Source organism: Atractosteus spatula, chromosome 5 (assembly GCF_055471065.1).
Source record: "Atractosteus spatula isolate fAtrSpa1 chromosome 5, fAtrSpa1.hap1, whole genome shotgun sequence".
NCBI classification, from domain to species: domain Eukaryota; kingdom Metazoa; phylum Chordata; class Actinopteri; order Semionotiformes; family Lepisosteidae; genus Atractosteus; species Atractosteus spatula.
The window spans coordinates 17,690,465-17,711,570 of NC_142710.1; the positions used below are offsets into that span (position 1 = coordinate 17,690,465).

The 21,106-nt window shown below is 42.7% G+C and overlaps 3 protein-coding genes across 3 annotated transcripts; 2 read left to right on the top strand and 1 right to left on the bottom strand.

Annotated features, from left to right (window-relative positions):
• Window positions 1-2,335: 2,335 nt before the first annotated feature.
• ddit4 (DNA damage inducible transcript 4) lies at window positions 2,336-4,967 on the top strand. The gene is made up of 3 exons (XM_088916558.1): window positions 2,336-2,434; window positions 2,678-2,929; window positions 3,278-4,967. Exons 2-3 carry the CDS (start codon window positions 2,743-2,745, stop codon window positions 3,769-3,771), a joined length of 681 nt encoding a protein of 226 aa, XP_088772684.1. The 5' UTR covers window positions 2,336-2,434; window positions 2,678-2,742; the 3' UTR covers window positions 3,772-4,967.
• A 3,690-nt stretch (window positions 4,968-8,657) lies between these two features.
• LOC148834645 (dnaJ homolog subfamily B member 12-like) lies at window positions 8,658-18,635 on the bottom strand. Its single transcript, XM_088916561.1, has 9 exons — window positions 18,438-18,635; window positions 15,657-15,837; window positions 15,030-15,175; window positions 14,342-14,527; window positions 13,862-13,941; window positions 12,806-12,915; window positions 10,502-10,674; window positions 9,999-10,141; window positions 8,658-9,491 (listed from the first exon to the last, which is right to left on the bottom strand). The coding sequence occupies exons 1-8, from the start codon at window positions 18,607-18,609 to the stop codon at window positions 10,020-10,022; spliced, it is 1,170 nt and encodes a 389-aa protein (XP_088772687.1). The 5' UTR covers window positions 18,610-18,635; the 3' UTR covers window positions 8,658-9,491; window positions 9,999-10,019.
• Window positions 18,636-18,733: 98 nt separating this feature from the next.
• trmt2b (tRNA methyltransferase 2B) lies at window positions 18,734-20,438 on the top strand. The gene has a single exon (XM_088916559.1). It carries the CDS (start codon window positions 18,866-18,868, stop codon window positions 20,345-20,347), a length of 1,482 nt encoding a protein of 493 aa, XP_088772685.1. The 5' UTR covers window positions 18,734-18,865; the 3' UTR covers window positions 20,348-20,438.
• Window positions 20,439-21,106: the final 668 nt, after the last annotated feature.

Here is a 21,106-nt window from a genome sequence, read left to right on the forward strand (position 1 = left end):
TGTATTTTAAAATAAACACCACACCTTTTAGTGTGAGGGCAAATGGCAGACGTCATTCCAGTACCAACTGTTCCCCTTTCACACAGTATGAATCAAAACTACATAATAATTCAGGAATAAAAGCCGGAGCTCCTCGGCAAGATCAGGAGTTATTTACATATGACTGGATTTCTTTTAGGACAATCTTACCCTAAACAGTATTTTTTTTAGACTAGTAAGCAGTTGGTCAGATCATAACCTCAACAGAAGTGTTACTGGTATTTATTTACCCTTGCTCCTGACATCCCTAGCAAAAAAAGGGGCACAATTTTGTACACGGAATGCAGACTGGCGCTATCTGCTTCACTGTGTCAATAATGATAAAACATCGAGAGCTGTAAAACTCTTCCCCGATAGCGTAAAAAACGTCAAGAACTATGAACAGAACGTTCTCGGGTGTTTCAACAGTAAGGTAACTGTGTAAAAACAATGTTTGTATGCCGAAAGAAAAGGGTAAAATAAATCACGAAGAATATAAGCACCTTCAATTTGCACAGGAAGGTGAACATAATGCAACATAATGTTCTTTCTAAAGTGTTTCTTTCTAAAATGTTCTTTCTAAAGAACATAATGTTCTTTGAATGCAACCCTCATTGCATTCAAAGAACATAGACTGAGATAAAGTACAGATTTTAAAAAAATATATTAGGTGTAATACAAATGTATTTTACCCAATAATGCGTAAAAGGTGAAGCCTTTCCAAAATACAGAGGAGAATATTTGTAACATTGTAGCCTATTAAAGGTGCTGTGGTGTCTGGTGTGACTGCTAGCAATTCTTCTTTCCGCGATACGTTGCCTAAACAGAAAGCTGATGATCTGATCACAGTGTATTTATGTCTTATTTAAGCAGAGGGTCGTTTTTCATCATTAAACACAACACCGTGCTTCTCTAAGTGTCTCGAGAGCTTTAATTCTGAGATTTTAAACATATATGTGAGACGCGAAACCCGAAAACTGTACGATTTACCTAACCTTCCGAGAGGCTTCTGAAAGTTTCACTCTGAAACTGAGCTTCTGAAATCGCCTACTAACGTAATTCCATTGCCTGTTACCTTTTTAAAACCAGTGTGCGGTAGGAATTTATCTGCGGGATTTAAATGAAAATCAATGATCAATTCTGAAATGGTGGGCAGTAGGACCGCAGTCTTCTTTAGTCGGAGCAAGCTAAGGCTCTGTTTCACGCCGTGTCAGCTCTCGCTATCAAGGAGAAACCCTAACCCACTAATGTGATTGATCGCATTTATCGACCGGTTCTAGATTAACAATATTCTCAAGTGCAAGACAATCTCAAGAAGAAACGGCTAAATGCACTAACGGTGTTGCTGTCTGTCCCATACTGCGTTCAGGTTTATACCAAGTAGTGTGTTTACTGCAGTAACTTCGTATCTAACAACATAAATCATTATAAACGTCTCTGCAAACTTGCAGCTTCAACACACTCGCTTGATGTAATATCCAAGTTTTCCTATTAATTGAAATGTTGATAGACGAAGAGCAGAGTTTAACATTTTTAAACTGAATGTGCATGAGCTTTTAGATCGATACGTTCAAGCAAATATCGAACACATTCGAAAAATCACGTTACGAGAAAAGTTGAAGGTAAAAATCCTTTTCATCTCTTCATTTTGGATAAAACGGTTGGATTAATTTTTACGCATTACAATACTTAACTATACGTAGGTTTCTATGGTTTGCATCAGAGTGCATTATTTGTTCCACTAATTATAAATATTAGAAAACCGATAACAAACGTCGTCGTGCAGATAACATATAGGTAGTGCTTAGTATGCAACATCGTGTCATTCTTTAATGGGGAAAAATCTTAAAAAGTGCTCATACACATTGCTGGACTGGAGGATATAGACACCGCTGAACGTGTTTACAACCGAGAGATATAGTACATGCAAGTACAAACACTCGGTTTATTCTCTTTATTAGCCGTCTCGCTTTAAGGGTTCGGAAACAGTAAAACATAACTGCATGAAAGTCCGTTCGCTGCTCACACAAAAAAAAACCGGTTCACTACCATCCCAGTACGCACTCCCTCAAACCTACGTGCAAACTGGGGTAGACTCGCGCTGTTCTTACAGCAGCACCCGGGGAGCTGGGGGTCGCAGCGATCCTCACTCTCCCCCCCCCTCCCCATTTCCACAGGCGAGAGAAATGTTACCAGGCAGGACAGAACGTTGGAAACGTGCGCTGAAAGCTGATTGGCTGAAAAGTCAGCGCACGGGGGGGGGGCTCGGAGACGGACGGCCGTGTCGTATTTAAGCGGCCCTGCGCCCGTAGTCCGTGCAGTACCAGCTGTGGTACGCGACGCCAGCACTTATACGTTATGCTTGGGCATTAGGAATTCAGCCGCGTAGGAATACCCGCAACCCAGATTCCACATTGTAAGTACTGTATTATATCGTTTTGTTTGCACTTCTGTTTCTTCACTTTAATCCCATGCGTTATACTTATGTTTTCGAGTCCAATTTGCATGGTACAAACAATGACCATATGTTTTCGCTTGATTAGCATAGCTCAAGCTGTTGGATACATCGATTTTGCGTACCCATGCAATACGTTAAAATGTTCATTTTGTATGTAGCTATGGATTAATAATTGTTTCTCTCTCTTGGTGTTTTATATAGCTGTATCGAGAAGACGAATAATCTCGGAACTGGAGACTTGATTTTTTTTTTTCTTCGAACAAGTCATGCCTGCATTTAGCGCACCTCTGAGCCCGTACGAAAGTTTTCCTCCTTCACCAACGGCAGACAGCAGCTTGAAGAGACTATCGTGGGGGAAGCTAATGCAGAAACTTACGGATTTCAGCGGCTCGAACCTCAGTCACAGCTTCGACTCGGACGCCGAAACCAGCAGGAGTGATTTTTCCGATTCTGGTGAGATTCTCGTCTTTTCCGAGTTGCAAACGTTTCTGTCGCGCTTACCTGCACTCGTCTTTCGTTGACTTAGGAAATCCTTCTCTAATTTATTGAAGCGTCTCAGTTGCTTTAACATTGTTCAATTAACCAAACTCTGGCCTGTGATCTCCCTAAACATCTACAGACCAAAAGGGAACATTAGGTGGCTGGATATTTTTTTTCCTTCTGTCGCTTTTTAACCGATTAGGCCCAAATAATTTACCCTTACTAATGGTACTGGTCAGCCAAAGCCATTGAAAACCCGCCAGCAGATTACCGCTGGTCCAGATTCCATCCTGACTCCTGTTTTCCTTTCTCCCTCTCTAGGATCCGTAGAGCTAGACCAGACCTCGGCGTCGGGGTCGGACCTGTTCTTTGACCCCGCGGAGGAGGCGCTGTGCTCGGAGGTGGTGGGCCTGATCGAGCGCAGCCTGACGGAGGCCAAGGGCGGCGCCCTGAGGTGCTCCAGGCTGCTCATCCCGGGCCAGCTCCTGGAGCACGTGGGGCAGGAGCTGCTACACCTGGCCGCCAGCGAGCCCTGCGGCTTGAGGGGGGCGCAGGTCGACCTGTACGTGGAGCACGGCGACGCCTGCCAGAGCATCGAGCAGATCGCCGTGGACCCCTGCCTGGTGCCCACTTTCCAGCTGACGCTGGTGCTCCGGCTGGAATCGGGGGGGATCTGGCCGAGGATCCAGGATCTCTTCGCCGCCCGGTCTCCGTCGGCGCCCCCTCTCAAACACGCCTTGAGGCTCAGCACCGGCTTCCGGGTGATCAAGAAGAAACTGTACAGCTCGGAGGAACTTCTCATTGAGGAGTGTTGAGGGGGAATGTGGTCGGTAGATCGGGCCGTGCTGTTTGTTGGACTCCACTCCTCCTCGTGCCTCTGGAGGTGTGAGAACCAAGCAGACCAACGCAAAGCCGGCAGTCCCTGGCCTTTGTGTCTGCATGGATGGGAACGCAGGGTCCATGAAACAGCTGTTGGTACAGGCTTTGTCGAAGGCCCTGTAGCATGAGGTAGTACTACCAACATGTCCACCCTCAGTGTGGCCTGTTGGTGCTACTGCCTCATGGCTCCAGGGTGCCTGGGCTTGTCGGTCGAGCCTGCACTTTCTCCACACGTCCGAGAAAGCATTGGGTGCTCCAGTTCTCTCTCCTCCCCATCCCCCCCCAAAGAAATGCAGGTTAGGGTTAATTGGCTACAATAAAGAGCCAAATAGCCCCTTTCTGGGGAAGTATCAAAGGGACTTCATACCTGGGGGGGGTGGGGGTTCTCTCAGTACTGACTGGGCATTTAGAGAAATGCATTTAAATGCCCTGTACTCCACTGTGGCCTTTCAGATGTTCTTTGTGAATGTTTTTAAAAACAAATTCCATTATTATGGTGTCCAGAAAAGCACAGAACTACAGATCTGTGCTTGTGAAAACACTGAAGTATTTTTTTTTTTAAATGGGTTTTAATGCATTGAGCAGCTGGCTTCTGGAAGATGCATGTTGTTGCACTGTTTTTTTTTTTTAAAGCAGATTTGGTAGCGGATCAACATATGTACCTGGGAACAAAGAAATGTCCAAATGCAACATGGTTTACTCGAATACATTTAATGATGTCTTTGTTTTCAGTTTGTTACTAGATTTTTTTTTTCCAACCACAAAGTGGCAGCTCTACAAAGTTGAGTTACAAGATCAGAACAACTGAAGCCCTTTATTGTATAACTGTGCACTCTTAAATGTTCATGTAAAATGGATGCTTTCTGCATGGCTCACACTGTCTTGTTCAGTGTGTAATCTTGATGCACTATTACCACCATGTATTGGACAATTTGGTTTTTTTTTTAGAGGACTTCGGTTGTTGTAAGACTTGATTCTTTGAAATTGAGCCATTTCTACTTTTGTATTCCTTGTCCACCAATGCCTGTGTTGTTCACAGCGCTAATTTATTTGATATTCAAATACCTAGGCTGTACTGTTTTGTACTTTTTTTAAAAAAAAAGGTGAAAGAACAATAAATTATATTTTCAAACAATTATGATACTTCTTTTCACATCTGCCCTACTGTATACATGAATGTTTTCTTCTTTTAAAAAAAGAACCGGTGCTGTGTGGTTGCATAGTGCTTGATGCAAATGTGCACTAGAAAATCCAATTCAACCAAGTTAACATACACCGAGACTGGCAATTAGTATTACAACCATATTCCAGATACTGAGAACTTGAATTTATACTCTCACTAGAGGGGTGTGTGGAATGAATCATGAGATGGAATTCAGAATATTCCAGATTAAATATTTGGATGTGGAAGAGTGGATGCAACCTTTTTTTTTTCTAGGTGGTGAAGCCATTCCTTTGAAATGTCAGGAGGCTGCAGTTTCTAAATTCTGACGTTTTAACGACTCCTTAGCTTTAGATGTCAGGATTTACAAACCTCAATTTGTTCAAACTTCTACATTCTTTAAAATGTGTATGTTTTTGGTTATAAAAGACTGAGGCCAGCATTAATCTTGGGTACCAAGTGTGAGGATCTATTCAAATCTGCATTCTCCTATATTCCTTACTGCAACAGTTCAAACTACTCTTGCAGCATACAATGGATAATTCCATCCAGGGAGTCTGGTTGCAGTCACTAATTGATCTGAGAATGATCTGATTATTTATTGGATGTTACTGGAAAGAAACAAGGATATCTGTTTTGAAATGGCCGAGTAGCTTTTGTTCCACAGTCCTACAAACCCAAGTGTAATCAAAAATGAAAATATAAAACGATTCCACTAACCAAAATTTTTTAATTCCATTTTAAAGTTTAATTAAAAATTAAAGTTTTAATTCCATTTTATTTTGTCCTCGCATCTGGCTTAGAAACGAGGATTACACACAGACCAGAGACATACTGGTAGGTTCATTGGCCTCTGGGAAAAGTGATCCTGGTGTGAGTGTTTGCCTGTTTGTGTCTGTGCCTGCCAAGTGCTTGCCGAGGTAGGCTTCGTCTCCCCTGCGGCCCCAAATTGGATAAAGGGGTCAGAAATGGACAGATGGATGATTTTCCCTCTGAAGAGAGCTCAACATTGAACACCTCCTCTCTGTTCCAGAACTTTCTTCTCGACCTCTTAACTGCTTCCCACTATTTCATTCCAAGCAAAAGTACACCGTTCATCCAAAAAGGGGCGAAACATTTCAGTGTCAACCGAATGAGATCTATGAACAAAAAAAAAACCGCAAGGCTGTAACAGAAGACGGCTTAAAAGATCACAGGGAATATACTGCCGCTGCAACGCTTTGATCCGTAAAGATCCTGAGGTCCCGAATGTTATTGCATCATCTAAATCTAGCTATTCCTGGCTTTACAAACAAGCCCTGCTTCTTAGTAAAGGTGGTGTAGAAAATAAAGGTTATCTTTGAAAAATAACAAGCTATTTAATACCTTTTTATGTTTTCCTACATTTATAAACAATATATTTAGTAACGGCAACAGGCACAGCAGAAAATATTAAAAGCAATCTCTGATGTACTATTGGGTAGAGAAGTCTGTCCTTCGACACGTCGCTTTATAGCCCAGGGTACAGTTGTTTAGGAAGCCGACGTCAGGAGACCTTGTAATAGCCGGTTTGTGCTTTACGTGACTCACCACAGCCCGCAGCTGTTTCTGCTGCGCGGCTCAACTGTACCAGATCAACAGTGTAAATGCGCCGGCAGACCAAGAGTTTTCAGAGGGTATGAAAAGCACCAGCCGAATCGCGTTCTCAAATAAGATACTCCTCTCTCCAAAACGGATAAACTATAATTTAAATAGCAGAAAGAAATAAGCAAATAGAAATGACACAGTAACTAGAGAATTGAACCTTCTAAAAAAAAAATCAAGAACGCTGAATCAGTTACGCAGAACCCGAAATGATGACGTAAACTGCTTATCACATCCCGCATTCTTACAGTTTAACCTATGTCTGAAAGTTATTAAAAACTGTTTTCTTGTCTTTAGTCTCGACAACCTCAGGTTATTTCACCGGACCCTGGCACTGGTAAACGCTTCTGTGACACATGCACCAAATCACGCATCAGCTAGTTCGTCCAAACGTGTGTTGTCTTGTTTGCACTGTGAGCAGGAAAGCTGACGAATACGTTTTTGGGAAATAAATCCTTCGAATGAGGTCAAAGCAACCCGGCAGCGCTGGTCTCCAGGAGGAAACCCAGGCGAACGTGCGCAACTGGTTGTCTCCGAGCCCGATGGACGGGGGTGCGGCAGTTTTCCGCAGGAGGTGTGCGCTGGAATTCCCTATTCTATTAACCCTATTCATTATCCCGCCTCTCCTCTCCCCCACGCCTGCCAGACAATAATCACCCGAGTGATTCTTCTCCTTGTGAAGAAAACGGAAGCGCAAAAAAATTTTTTTGCAATCACACAGATTTTGTTTAATCTCCTGTCAATCGATCATACAGTTCTATAAAAATAACTTAAAAACAACGCGTAAATTTTATTCCGAAAATTATAAACTTTTTTTTACATTCAGAACATATCGCCTAAGAATATATACGATCTAAAATACTTGATATTATATATCCGTACACGCCTTATAAACACTCACCATCACATCTGTAGCATATTGTAGTTACGCTATCAATTGAATGAAGTGGGATTACATAATTATGAATAAATCATCTAACAACAGATAACAAGCAGAGACAAGGCTGAACTGCCTGCAAAAATATAGAACCATTTCGCTTTCAGGTGCGTAGACCCGAACTCACCTTTCAAAAGTAGCTGGTGAGTAGTTAAAATTTAAAGCAAATCCATCGTTGTTAGCAAGCAAAGCAAAATGTCCTACATCCACTATTTGTTTTCGGGACAATCGCACAACAGAAGAGTTGTATGACGTATTGTTTGCATCTTGTGCGATTATAAACTACACAAACATTTCGCAATATTTAGTTCCACCTTGCATTTTGGGTGCCGAATACACCACTGAAAATAAGTACTGTACACCTTGTTCTTCAAAGCTATTTAAATAAGCATACATCACATATTAATTTAAACAAATAATATGTGCTTCAGCAGAGTTCTTTACACGTCAGCACAGGGAAATACATTTCCTGTTGGTGGCATGTTTCTAAAACTTGCGTTCAGTTCTGAAAAGGTCTGATGGAATTTGGAGTTGACTTCAATTCCAGACCAATTTCTATATTAAAGAACTGCTCTTATTTATACATGCTGCAAAAATGTAACCAATTAAAATTAAGTAAATGGAGACAAAATATCTTATTGTGAGGGTCTCAACAATATCTGTGTATCTTTCTCAAAAATTAATCATCTAATAAAAGCTGTTCAATAAAAATAAACTTGAAAAATAAGTAGTTTCCGGTTAGGCAAATTAATTATTAGAAGCTAATAAAGCTGAAGTCGGGTGGTTTTGAAACCCAACACTAAGTGCAGAAACAAGTTGACCAAAAGTCTACGCAAGCAAGTCAATTAAAAGAATCAGTCAGCACTGGTGATTCAAGCGAAGCATGAACGAAAAGTAAGAAACAGGGATTCTTCAGGAACAGGGTTAGGAACCACTGCTCTAATTTACAATATTTTCATAGAATCACAGAAAAATTAGTGAAATCAGACAGCTCTATGTTCTCTGCTTAGTATTTGTGACCTGAAGATGAAATAAGTCATTTCAAAATGTAAGTAAAAAATATATTTACACATTTAAATCATAGAATCCAGAGCAAAGACTTGTGATAGTGGCATTATTTAATTGGTAATGTTCTGTTTCATGGTATAAAACAGACTGCTGTATTTCTAAAGAACGTTCTTCCTAGATGAAGCTGTCCAGCCACTGCACTGAAAAATTCACAATGTTTAACAGTTAAAAAAAACAGGCATTATGACTGAGTTAAGATGAACCAGTTTTTAATAAATACAGTATTTTACTGATGCAATTATCTTAAATACTAAGTGGCATACTTTAATTATTCAACACAAGCAAATTCACAGGGTACAATTTATTGAATCATAAAAGTAGGAAGCTAAATAATTTTTAATCTAGTCCCTGCATAGTTAAAATTACAACATATATACAAGAAACTACAGAAATAATGTTCATCTTTAACTGGCTCAGTCATCTAAGAAGAGTCCATTTTCCACATTATTTTAGAAACATTTAAAGGGAATATGGAGTCATTCTTAGCAGCATAATATGCCAATAAAAGATCACTGTTACAGAGTAATAAATTATTCCCAAATTATTTCCAGCTTCTGATTCTTGTTCTCCAGTCAGAAGACACCAACGCACTGCAAGTAGATCTGCAGGAATCCCAGCCTCATCCTACTTCCCAGATCTCCGAGATTACAGCCCACAGGGAGTACGAGTTCATTCTTCAACTACAAGAGTGATGTGGAAAGTGCAGCCTAACCGTTCTGGATTAAACATGCTGCTTCACGGACAATATGGCAGGGACTGTTTCCATGTTTGTGTGGTTTTGCAAACCAATTATTGTGACGTTTTGGACAAGTAATTATATATATATAATGCAGTCCAATGAAGTGGCTCTTCTGTCATCACTGACCCTGAAAAACAACCCAAGGAAGAAAAGAAATAAAATCAGTTTCAGTTTTCAGAATGGCCATACAGTTTTCAGCTAGAGGAGAAAAAAAACCCTGAAACGATAAATGTAACCACACAGATTAACACAATCACAAGGTTAACTTAAATTTCAGGACCCATAATTCCATGGTTTGTGCAGCTATTCTAAGAAAGTGGGATTTTTTTTCTCACCGATTTGCTCTTATTAATATTCAAAACCTAGAGAAAAAGACTTTTAAATCATCTCTAAGAAAATAAGTATGAAATCCAGATAGTCACGGTAAGGCTTAAAACTTTCTGTTTTTCACCATTCAAAACTGAACAGCTCATAAATAAAGTTTCACAGAAACTTTGTGGTTGGCAAGAACAGAAAGTTTAATAAGCCTCCAGTGAATTCAGAAGTAGGGGGGGTGGGGGAGACTTCAGTATTTGACAGATTCACTCTGCACTTGAACAAGGAGACTGAAGGAGTGCTGGGACTGTCAACGCACCTGTCTGGGTCAGGGTCATTTTTAACCATGTAATGAAGCCTGCACCTCTGAGAGCCTGCTGCAGCTGGGAGTGCCCATCTTCTGTGCCCTTTGGTACAGATCACTGTCTCCAAAATACCGAGCTCTGTATAGCAAGCCTTCCTCTGCAAGACAGTGAGAGAGCCATGTGGAAAAAACATAGAAACATTCAGACTGTACTATTTGTGCAGGACAGTTACACAAGCTGTTACAGTCTATTCGTCTGGCTACAGGTTCATATGCACAGAGTGTGGCTGTTTATTGCCTCCGAGCACAGAATATGTTTGGTTAGTATGAAGTAGTGTTACTTCAAATTCCCATCTTCATTTTCACACACAACAGCCACACACCCTCAAAAGCACCAAAACGTGACGTGAATAGATTTCATTCACAAAACAAATGAATGTATCCCCAAGGTTTTTCCACAAATGGTAAATAACACCTGTGAAGGGTGCAAAAAAAAAAAGAATTTGTCATCAACTCACTCTGTTGCTTTTCTTTCCAACAGTTGTTCCTAAGGTTAGAAATGTAATCGTCCTCTACACTCCTCTCTATGTTTTTCAGGTTTACTCCAGTGTACTCTTCGCCAAAGTGCTCCCCCACGTAGTAAGGCACCTTCAGGGTTGCAGTGAGCCTCCGGTGAGTGTGCCCCACTGACCTGCATTTGGACAGATAGATCCGGCATCGTTAGCTTATGAGTCACCAAGCATTCCCTCATTCAGAGTCTGGACAGCTGACAGACTGGCAAAGAAGGGAAGCAGGACACCCCCTCTATACTCATTTCTAATACCAGAAGGTTGGCATGTAATGCTGTTTTTGTCACAATACAAAACACAAACCTCAACACAAAAAGAAAAATAAATGTCTCGCCCACAATCTCTCCAAGGCTCTTTCGAATCCAATCACATTGACATGTGAGAAAAGAACAAACTGAAAATCTAAAAGTGCTTGACCAATTAAGTCATCACTGGTTTGTAGGGATCAGGTGTTACTTCAAATTCCTATTTTCCTTCTCACACATAACGGCTACAAACCACCCATTAAACAACAGATTTCATGCACAAAACATGTCAGATCCTGCATCGTTTAATTCCATTTAAACTTATTTTTGTGTCTGAAACTTCTAGCTCATTTACTAGAGTGATTTGACTTGTCTAAACGGTCGCCATGTAGCTCCCATTCTCCTCTCAAACAAATTCGAGCAATAGAGAGGGCACACTTGAGAGCAGTCCGTTTGGCCCATTGCGCTCATTTGCTTCTGTCTCTTTATAGTTACCCAACCACCACTGGTTGTACTGCAAACAACTCCCTGACCAAGAATGAACTTGAAAAAACATTTTGATACGAAGTAGCCAATCAAACTGAACCAACCTGTCACTGAGAATACACATGGTGGCAAATGAAAGGCAGCCAATACCCTCATGAAGCTCATTTGATATTTAGGAGCTCATTTAGAACATCAAGCCTTGTCTTGAAAGATGCCAGGGTACCAGGCTAGGACACGGCTGTGTAGCTTGTTCCATACTCTAACATCTGTGGGATGCAGTGCCTCTTGTTCCTTGTTTTAAATGCACTCCCATGTGGTTTTCTGCTGTCTCTCTGACGTGTCTCACTATTGATTCTGAAGAAGGCCAATTGCCTTTAAAGTGTCTGAATACTTGAACATACTTGAACATACTTCAATGTTTTGTGTTGTCTGCCGATGATAAGGTACATGTCAGACCACTGAGGTGTGAATAAAAATGACCACAAATCAATTACCTTGTAAAACGGTTAAACAACGGTTAATGATGAGAAACATAAGAAGCATGAAATCTGAAGATACTATATCCTCGTTTAAAACTCGAAAGTTGTTTAAAATTAATTTAAGCTTGTTAATAGCTCCCTCTGCAATGATAACCAGAAACCAATCATGTGCACTTTGTTTACATCCTACAGACAATGGCAGTCTGATTTTGCGCTATTTTACATCACCATCCTTTATTGTACCACGTCATCTTTTAAACAAGGAACCTGAAACTCTGTGCATGTTCCCAGTTACCAAAGACAGCAAAAGGTAAAACAGAGCATTCACTGGTGGTCTGTGAAAAGGTCATGGAAGAAAAAACTTGGCAGCACAACTGACACTATTAGCACTAAAAAAGGCAACTTTACAGTCCCTTGGGTTTCTGAGTAATGCTTTCCCAAAAACAATCCAAATCTGTAGAAAACAGAATCTACATGTTTTTCAAATGTAATTCCAAGTGAAAAAGTGTTAATTTTGCAGATTAGATAAAGTATGGATTAACTGATTTCTTGAGCCTTTGAGTTAACTGGCTCTTTTTATGAAATTATTGACAAAGTGTTGGTTAACTCAGTTTCATCAGGGTTTTTCCCCCTCCAATCATTAGTACCTTAAAGGAGAAGAGTTCAATCAATATGCATTGAGGTCCTAAAGTGAATAGCTGCAGACAGCTCCTAGTACATTAAGGAATTAATAGTCATCACAGAAAAGGCTCACATCTTTCAGGAACAAGTGAGGAAAGTGTTACTGAAATTTTAAATGATTGAGGTCAAACCTTTAGTGTTCTTGCTGCACCTCACTCTGCTATTCCAATTACCTGATTAGCAAGTTGTGAAACATGTACATAGGGAGGTTGCACTAGTAATTTAGCAACGGGTTGTTAAAGTTACTCAAAGTGTAAAACCTAGATAGGAGTCCAGTATTTCACATCGTCAAAAAAAAACCTGTAAAAAAGTGGTGTCCACGTACACAGGCCAATAAAGAATACCAGAAAAGAGAGACTCACGGTCTGTGGCTGAGACTGTAGGGAGGGCTGGACACCATCATCTGACTGAGTGCGGAGACGATGATGAGGATGAGGATGGGCATCAGCTGGACGAAAAGGGCCAGGCCCCCCTGTACGAGGCACAAACAAGAACTTCAGGAAGCCTGCAAGCGAGAGGAGGCCAGAGGCCCATCTAGCAGGCTTGATAATTAATAGCTACTTGATCTAAAGATCCCATCCAGATATTTGCATCATGGAAACTTACAACCTTTTGCACAGAAAGTACCTCCTAACGTTCTAAATGCACTTCCCTTTACTTTCTACTTATGTCTCTCACTCGTGTTTCACTTCTGATTTTGAATATCCTGGAGTGATCAAGTTGTTTCAATACTTGAACTATTCCACACTCAAGCTTAAAGAAATTTAAACCCGGGGCGTACCATTCATTTTTATCTTTGAGCCAATTTGATAGCAGCTATGCCTGTTTTGTAATATAAGGCCTACACAGAGCTGTCATACAGCTTTCATACTGACTAGGGAACGACACTTACACAAAATACTATATCCTCACATTTACATCACCAACATATCTGAATTCTGCCACCACTACATTTGTATGGATAATCGTTATTCAGTACTTAATTACAACTTCAGACTTATGGATAAGCACCTTATATCTTAAACATAATTATTCTTTAAGTACAGCAAACATTGCTTGTGATATTGTACTTATGCATTAGTGATGCCTCTTCGTAGTGTGCTGAACACTGTCTCTTCATAGAACGTTTTAGTTAAGACATCTAGAATTAATATAACCAACACAGTGCAAATGGATACAGATGGAAATCAGTGAAAACACCTCTAAAGGTATATAGATGCATTTCCATCTCATTAATGAAATACCCAAAGAAGATGTGAAGGGCTTCATGTCCAATTAATCCCACAGCACTGCTGCTGGAAACTAAGTCGGCACCGACCACAAACACTTCAGTATGGTTTGTGTCACTCCAGCGGGTTTCAGAACCAGCTCTGCTTGACCGGAGAAAAACTGAATCAAAGAAAAGGTAAGACACTTACGTCTCCCTGCTGCTCTCTCCTCTCTGGCCTCTGGTGGTATGTGTAGCGCATTCGGCCATTACTGTACACGTGAACATTACCTTCAGAAGGGGGGGAGGGGGAGAATTAAGTATAACTACAATTATCAAGGATACATTAGTAAAACAAGAAGAGTAAAAACAAACAACTGAATTTTAAAAAGACAATTGCACAAAGCCATAAAAATGTCATACAGCCACAGCCGCAAAGTGTTATTAACCCTGGAGTTCGGCTCTACAATGCTTGGATTTCTTCCATTAATAGATATGCCGGCACAATCCCTACCATCAGTCTTCCATGCTTGCAGTACACTTTTATAGCTTACAGTGGCTCCCTTCTTATAATCACATGTAGAAAGTCCAAAGTATTGCAATGAAAAGGCAAATCATTCATTTGAACTCCCCCCACCCCAACGCGCATCTCTATTATCCGTGTGTTTCCCTGGATCTGAGAGGAACTTACTGGAGGGGAAACCGCCGCCGAAGAACATGTTGAAGAGGTCCTCGGGAGAAATGTCTGCCTCGAACCCGCGGTGGAAATCTGCGTGGGAGCGTCCGTGCCGGGACGAGTGGGCCTTCTCTTCCCCGTACTGGTCGTACTGTTTCCGTTTGTCTGCGTTACTGAGCACGGCGTAGGCATTGCCGATAGCTACAAGCAGAAATAAAACACACCTGAGCAACACTGAGCTAGAGAAAAAGGAGAGTTCACCTCCCCGTCTCAAACAAAGGGACTTGTAGAGTCAGGACATCAATGTCTTTTTGTTACCATGTATATAAAGAAATATCAACGAACAGATTATTGTCCATCATTTGCATGAGATTGATTATGGATTATCAATTAAAATGAGATGCTTAAACACAAAATCTGACAAAACCAAGGGCGTGCATTTCAATACAGGGACATCCAAGTCTCTTTATGGCATTCAATGCCGAAATACGCTGTAAGAAGGAGCCAATCATATTAAATTCTCTTGCAGCTTATGTTTTGCTGCCTCACCACTTTGACCATAAAGTCTGTCAATGGACATAATCACAATGAAAACAACTCAATGCTGACACCTACAGCCCGCAAAAGAGAAACAGCAGGCAGCATCAATGCATCATTAGAAAAGCTGAATATTTATAACATGAATCTTAACTGGTACGCTTACCTTTAAATGCCTCGGTCGCTCCTGGGCAATGGTTTTTATCTGGATGGAATTTCAGAGCCAGCTTTCTGTAGGCCTTTTTCAAGTCTTCGTCTGTGGCGTCTCTGCTCACCCCAAGAATCTCATAATAGTCTTTGCACTGTTTTATTCTGGACAGGGCACAAGAGAAACAAATCAGGTTGTACTTCTTAACAATGGGTAGAATGCAAAGGCAACTCAAGCTGTGCAGAAAGTAAGCCAGAATGCCTGCATTAGCACTGCTGCCTCAGAAGGGTGGGTTCAATTCTGGACTTGGGAGCTATCTGGGTGGCGTCTTTGTTTTTTCCTTGTGTTCATATGGGTTTTCTCCAGGTGCTGCAGTTTTCTCCCACAGTCCAAAGACACGCTGGTAGGTTAAATGGCTTCTGGGAAAACCGACCCTGGTGTGAGCTGTAATGGACTGGCATCCTGCCTTGTGTTCGCTGCTTGCTGGTATAGGCCCTGGCTCCTGGGCAACCCTGATAAAGCCTTTATAAACTGGATGGACGCCTGATATTTGAGAAACCCCATGCTTCATGTGAACAGAATAAGGAGCTCAGGTAGCAATGCCTTCTGAATGGTGACACGGGAAACCACACTCAATAAATCTACCTCTTCACAGCATCCAGCTGTTCCGATGTGTAGCTTTTGCCCGTCTCTGCTGTCCTCTCCGTGCTGGGGGGCCTTCCCTCCTCGCCCCCTTTGCGGTGGCGGGGTCCTGCGCTCTCGCCCGGCCTGGGCTGCTGACTCTGGCCGGAGGGCTGCCCATTCTGCGTGAGCGACTCGATCAGTGCTGCAAAGGCAGGTGATGTTTGTAAGGCAGCACCCACCAGGCGCTCAGCTTAAACTCCACAAGCCTTCCGTGTGCGAGAGAACTGAGAGTCTTGGAATTTAAATTAAAGACTGGAGTCTAGAACTCAAGTGTCTGAAGGTTTGTTAATTAAGGTAACTAATAAAGGCCTTCCACCTCACTGCAAAGTGTTTTTGTCTTTACAGAGTGCAATGTCTGGTACACACAAGATGTATGAAACAGACAGGTTGCATATTTAATATTTCAGTAGCGAGTACCTGGCCTGGAATATATCTGGTAGGTGGCACTGGATTATTAAAACAGACTGCAGCTTGCAGAACCGGACTTGGCTGAAAGTGCTTTGCAATTGGAACCATAGCATTACCCTTACATTGTCAATTAGCAAGCAGCCAGGCACAAAGCCACTTCCAAACTGGAAATGATTACAGCAATTAAGTACTTCGTTACACAAATGCCTAATGCACATGGCACTGGTAGCACTTAAGCATTAATTATTAATTCAAAAAACATTTCCTGCATTATGGCAACAATGAAATAAAAGTTACCCAAAAACAGCAAACCTTTGTCAATTAAATGTAGCAATTGTATTCATGATCACACTCATGAATGAGCTGCTAATATTACAAAAGTTCCAATGTGTATTTTATAACAAACCCCTAGGCCTTTTAAAAGAACATCAATCAGAAGTATCCAAGTGCATTTCACAATCGTTTTCACAACATATGAAGATACAGAAACTGTGGAGACTACATTTCTTAAAACCTTACAAAAATGTCAACACTGGTTATGCCAGTTACACAGAAGACATTAGAAATAAACCAAATAACCTGAAAGAAATAAGTAGCCTAGGGACCATACACATGGTGTAATTACAGGGACAGAAGCGGAAGAAAAAAGCTTACAACACGGCAGATAACCTTGGCACTTTCATTTGATCGCCGTCTCTGCTGCAAATAACCCTTAATTCTTAGCGATCTTTTAAAAACAATTCGTATTTCAGAGCTAATTAAAAGTACCCCTAAACTGCAAAAATGCTAAAGAACGAAGGTGCTACAATTCCATTACCATGGCTCAGGAAAAGTGATTGGGATGACTTTCTCCATCACATGGATCAATATTTCTATTATTCTTGTATAATTGCTATTGGTTTTAGTGATAAATCCTAAAGGAAGAACGGATCAACACCAGGGAAACACCAAACATAAGCTAAACCTGTTTGTGATAGGATTACAGTAATGTGGCTGCAAAATCTCGTATATACTCCGAACTCATAATGTTTACACCTAATGGAGGGTCCGTTTTACACAACGAAAATGTCAGCAGACAGTATTTTTTTTTACTTTGACTCTTATTTTGCAATAGATGTGTCACGTGGGTGAAGTATTTCTGACTTTCTCCTTCGCGAAATGGAAATACTAAACCTCGGGAGCGAAGATGTGTATCTCACCGCGATCATGGAAACAACAGTAAACCGGAATTAAATCCCATATAGAAGTGTAAATGCGGCACAAGCCTAGCTCTTTTGAATGCATCTTTCGACAATTCTGCCTGTTTCAGACGCGAGGTAACGAAATGAGCTAAAAGCAAAGTTTTATGTAGAATCCCCCTAGCTTCAGAGAACAGAAAATAACAATCGGTTTGAAGCCAAGACGTTGAATCATTTAGCGAATCACAGGGCACACGATATACGTTTTTTGTTACATATTCAGATTCCCAAATCACTCCCGCAATTTAATGTTATCTAATGTAGATAATTAACGTGAAATAACAGCAGATTATTAAACTAGGCCCGAGTGGGGTGTTCTCGGTCGAGAACACAGATGGTTATTTTAGGAAGACCAACGTGAACAAAAAGCATATTTTCAACCATGCGAGAACATGAAAACACGCCCAAACCATAATATCAACCATACAATGAAATCTTGTGCAAGTTTAGGAATGATATTTTCCTACACCAGTCATTTTACTGACTTGAGACCTGGACATGGGGAATGTAGTTCACGCGAGGTGTTTTTCGTCGCCTACAAAGGCAGTAACGCATTAAAAGACAGATTTTAAAACATAAAGCCACAAAGATATGAGAAAAAAGCAGAACTCGGGTATATGCGAGATGCTCCTAACACACCAACGCAAACACTTTCTTTGTGAACCAGTGAACATTTTATAACTTCAAGAAACACAAACTACCAGAACACCTACCGAGACTGGCTAGCCGCTGAATCAGCACTGTTGGACGCTGGGAAACGAAGTCCATGAGTAAACGATCTGGTCTAAATTAAGGACAGCTGTACATAACATTAAGTTCAAACTTGGGCGAGGACCCGGTTCCCTTTTTTCTTAAACCGTTCTTTTTGCGGCAATAATTTTTGCGGATTACAAACAGATGTAATCCGCACCGGACAACGGAGTCATACTCCTAAAAAAACTACATCTACCAGCAGAGTCCTGTCTGCCTCAGCCCCTTGCGCCTGCGCTGTTTGGTGCCCCTGTCCCGCAGGGCCTCAGTCTCTCGGGCAGGATTAAAGCCCCGGGCCAAGGGATTTGTGGCTTGCCAGCTGTAGTTCTTGAGTGCCCCCTCTTACCTTTTGTACTGTCTGTTGGAAACAGCTTCTGTGCCTTCTCTAGAAACCGAAGAGCTTTATCTGTCTGGTTGTTCTTTATGGCCGCCGCGGCTATTTCGATGCAGCGCTCTGCTTCATCCCTGTTTGATTCCATCGCGGAAATACCGAGATCTCCGCTGGCCGGTTCATTCATATGACGTCACACAGTCACTGAGTTCGGGCACACTATTTAGACGTCAAACGACAAGCGCAGCCCAGCACATGACCGAGAGGTTAGTCTTCCTAGTGCAGGTTTTAGTATCAATGTAGATCGCTTTATATCAGACGTGTATACCACAGGTAAAATGTAAAAGTTTATCCCAGGTTATCTGTTTATATGTGAAACTTCTAAGGAAGACCTGTAATATCTCCATGAAGCTTGGTTAAACTCGTGGCAGATTGCCTTCTGAATGATGGCATTGCTGTATCTAAGATCCCCATGGTCACATTTGTTCCTGAAGCTGAAAAGAGCAGGAGCTCTGTGTCCGTCTCCACGGTGCTCTGGCGGCTGTGTGGTGACAGATGGCAACCCAGACCGCAGTGTTGACAAAACACGGCCTCAACAGAAGAGAAGGAAGAAGAAACGCCCGTCAGCCCTCAGTAACGAACACCTGTCCTGGGAGGAGAGGCTGGCCGATGCCGTGACCCCTCTCTGGAGGCTGAGCTACGAGGACCAGCTGCGGGTGAAGTATGAGGCACAGAGGACAGTCCTGCTTCGGCTGTCTGCCCAGCTGGCGCAGGGAGCTGACCCGCTGTCCCCTCTGCCCTGGACCAGCGGCCAGCTGGGCTTCCCCCTGCTGCCCATCCTGCCCTCGCCTGTCACAGACGGGTACAGGAACAAGTCCACCTTCTCCGTCAACAGAGGGCCGGACGGCAACCCGAAGACCGTGGGCTTCTACGTGGGGACCGGGAAGGCCCGGAATATCGTCTGTGTCCGCGGAGACCATCTCCAGAACATGCCGGCCAAGCACAAGCTGGTGGCGAGGTGCTATGAAGAGTTCATCCGGCTCTCCCCGTTGGAGCCCTGCCTCTTGTTCCACGAGGGAGGCCACTGGCGAGAGATAACCGTGAGGACCAACACAGCAGGCAGCACCATGGCCATTGTGTACTTCCACCCTCAGCGCCTCACGCAGGAGGAGGTCTGCGCCCACAAAGCGGCTCTGGCGGACTATTTCACTCGCGGCCCCGGGAAGGTCTGCCAGCTCGATTCGCTCTACTTCCAGGAGAGCTCCGGGACCCGCTGCAGCCACGAGGACTCGCCATACCAGCTCCTGCGCGGGGAGCCCCACATCTATGAGGAGCTCCTGGGGCTGAGCTTCCGGATCTCAGCCGACGCGTTCTTCCAGGTGAACACGGGAGGCGCGGAGGTCCTGTACCGTGCCATCGGGGAGCGGGGCTTCGCCGAGGGGGCGGGCACCCTGCTGGACGTGTGCTGCGGCACGGGCGCCCTGGGGCTCTCCCTGTCCCGGAGGGCGCGGAAGGTCGTCGGCATCGAGGTGGTGGAGCAGGCCGTGCGGGACGCCCGGCACAACGCCGCGCTCAACGACGTCCCCAACTGCCAGTTCCTGCCAGGCAAGGCTGAAGAGGTCCTGCCGGGACTGGTGCCCTCTCTGGGGTCGGAGCGGGACCTGCTGGCTGTGGTGAACCCCTCCCGTGCAGGGCTGCATTACCACGTTACCCGGGCGCTGCGAAACTGCACTGCCCTCCGCCGGCTGGTCTACGTCTCCTGCAAGCCCGAAGGGGAGGCCATGAGGAACTTCCGGGACCTCTGTTGCCCCCCTGACGGGCAGAAGAAGCTCACTGGGCATCCCTTCATCCCAACGTCCGCCATACCGGTGGACATGTTTCCTCACACCGCTCACTGTGAGCTGGTGCTGGTGTTCGAGAGATAGCGGACACATCATTTGGCAGGAGACCAGGGGGGCTTGTTCTCCGTAGAGAGAGCGAGAACAATTGTCAAGGCCGGCATCAGCTTCTAAATTCTTCTTATATAAATTATTGTTGAGTGTAATTTCTGTTTGTGATGTCTTCATTTTTACGCCTGCACCAATCAGCTCATTCGTTGAAGCTTTATTGCAAAGGCGTTTGCCCGTTTTTCAGAACTCGAATTGGGGAATGATATTGTATTGTCAGTGACTTCTGCCAAGTACCTCTTGGTTGAACATGGAATAACAGTCAATATTAAAATTAGAAATCTAACAATTTCCACATATATTCCACTAAATATTTGGTGTCATAGATAAATATGAATTGTTTAATAAAAAATATAGCAAACCTATAAGGACAAACTCTAATCTGATCCTTTTGTATACTCTGAAATGCCTAAGCATCAGATATTGTGGAGCCAGTGTTTCTGCACCCTTGGGAGGATAATCCTCTTGGATGTTGAGACAGTTCAGGTAGAATTTTTGGATCTGAATGAGGTACAATCCAGGTTTATTCCAATATGTCATCACAAATATTGACTGTGTATAAAAAAAAGTAACATAATTATCATCATATAGAGCCCTTAAAGATGAATTTAATACTACTAATAATAAATACTTTGCTACTTAATAGTTTATCATTTCCCTAATGTACTCCATTGATATGTACTTAACCCCTGTTAAATTCATGGTAAGCAAGGTATTTGCACACTAGGGGGCGTTAGC

Bases quoted from the DNA above. Each gene is read 5' to 3' on its own strand.
- ddit4 (XM_088916558.1), top strand. From the start codon at position 2,743: ATGCCTGCATTTAGCGCACCTCTGAGCCCGTACGAAAGTTTTCCTCCT. The intron at 2,930-3,277 runs GTGAGATTCTCG...CTCCCTCTCTAG, and splicing joins GAGTGATTTTTCCGATTCTG to GATCCGTAGAGCTAGACCAG.
- LOC148834645 (XM_088916561.1), bottom strand. From the start codon at position 18,609: ATGAATGAACCGGCCAGCGGAGATCTCGGTATTTCCGCGATGGAATCA. The intron at 15,838-18,437 runs GTAAGAGGGGGC...CTGCCTTTGCAG, and splicing joins TCCAACAGACAGTACAAAAG to CACTGATCGAGTCGCTCACG. The intron at 12,916-13,861 runs GTAAGTGTCTTA...TGCCTCGTACAG, and splicing joins GGAGAGAGCAGCAGGGAGAC to GGGGGCCTGGCCCTTTTCGT.
- trmt2b (XM_088916559.1), top strand. From the start codon at position 18,866: ATGATGGCATTGCTGTATCTAAGATCCCCATGGTCACATTTGTTCCTG.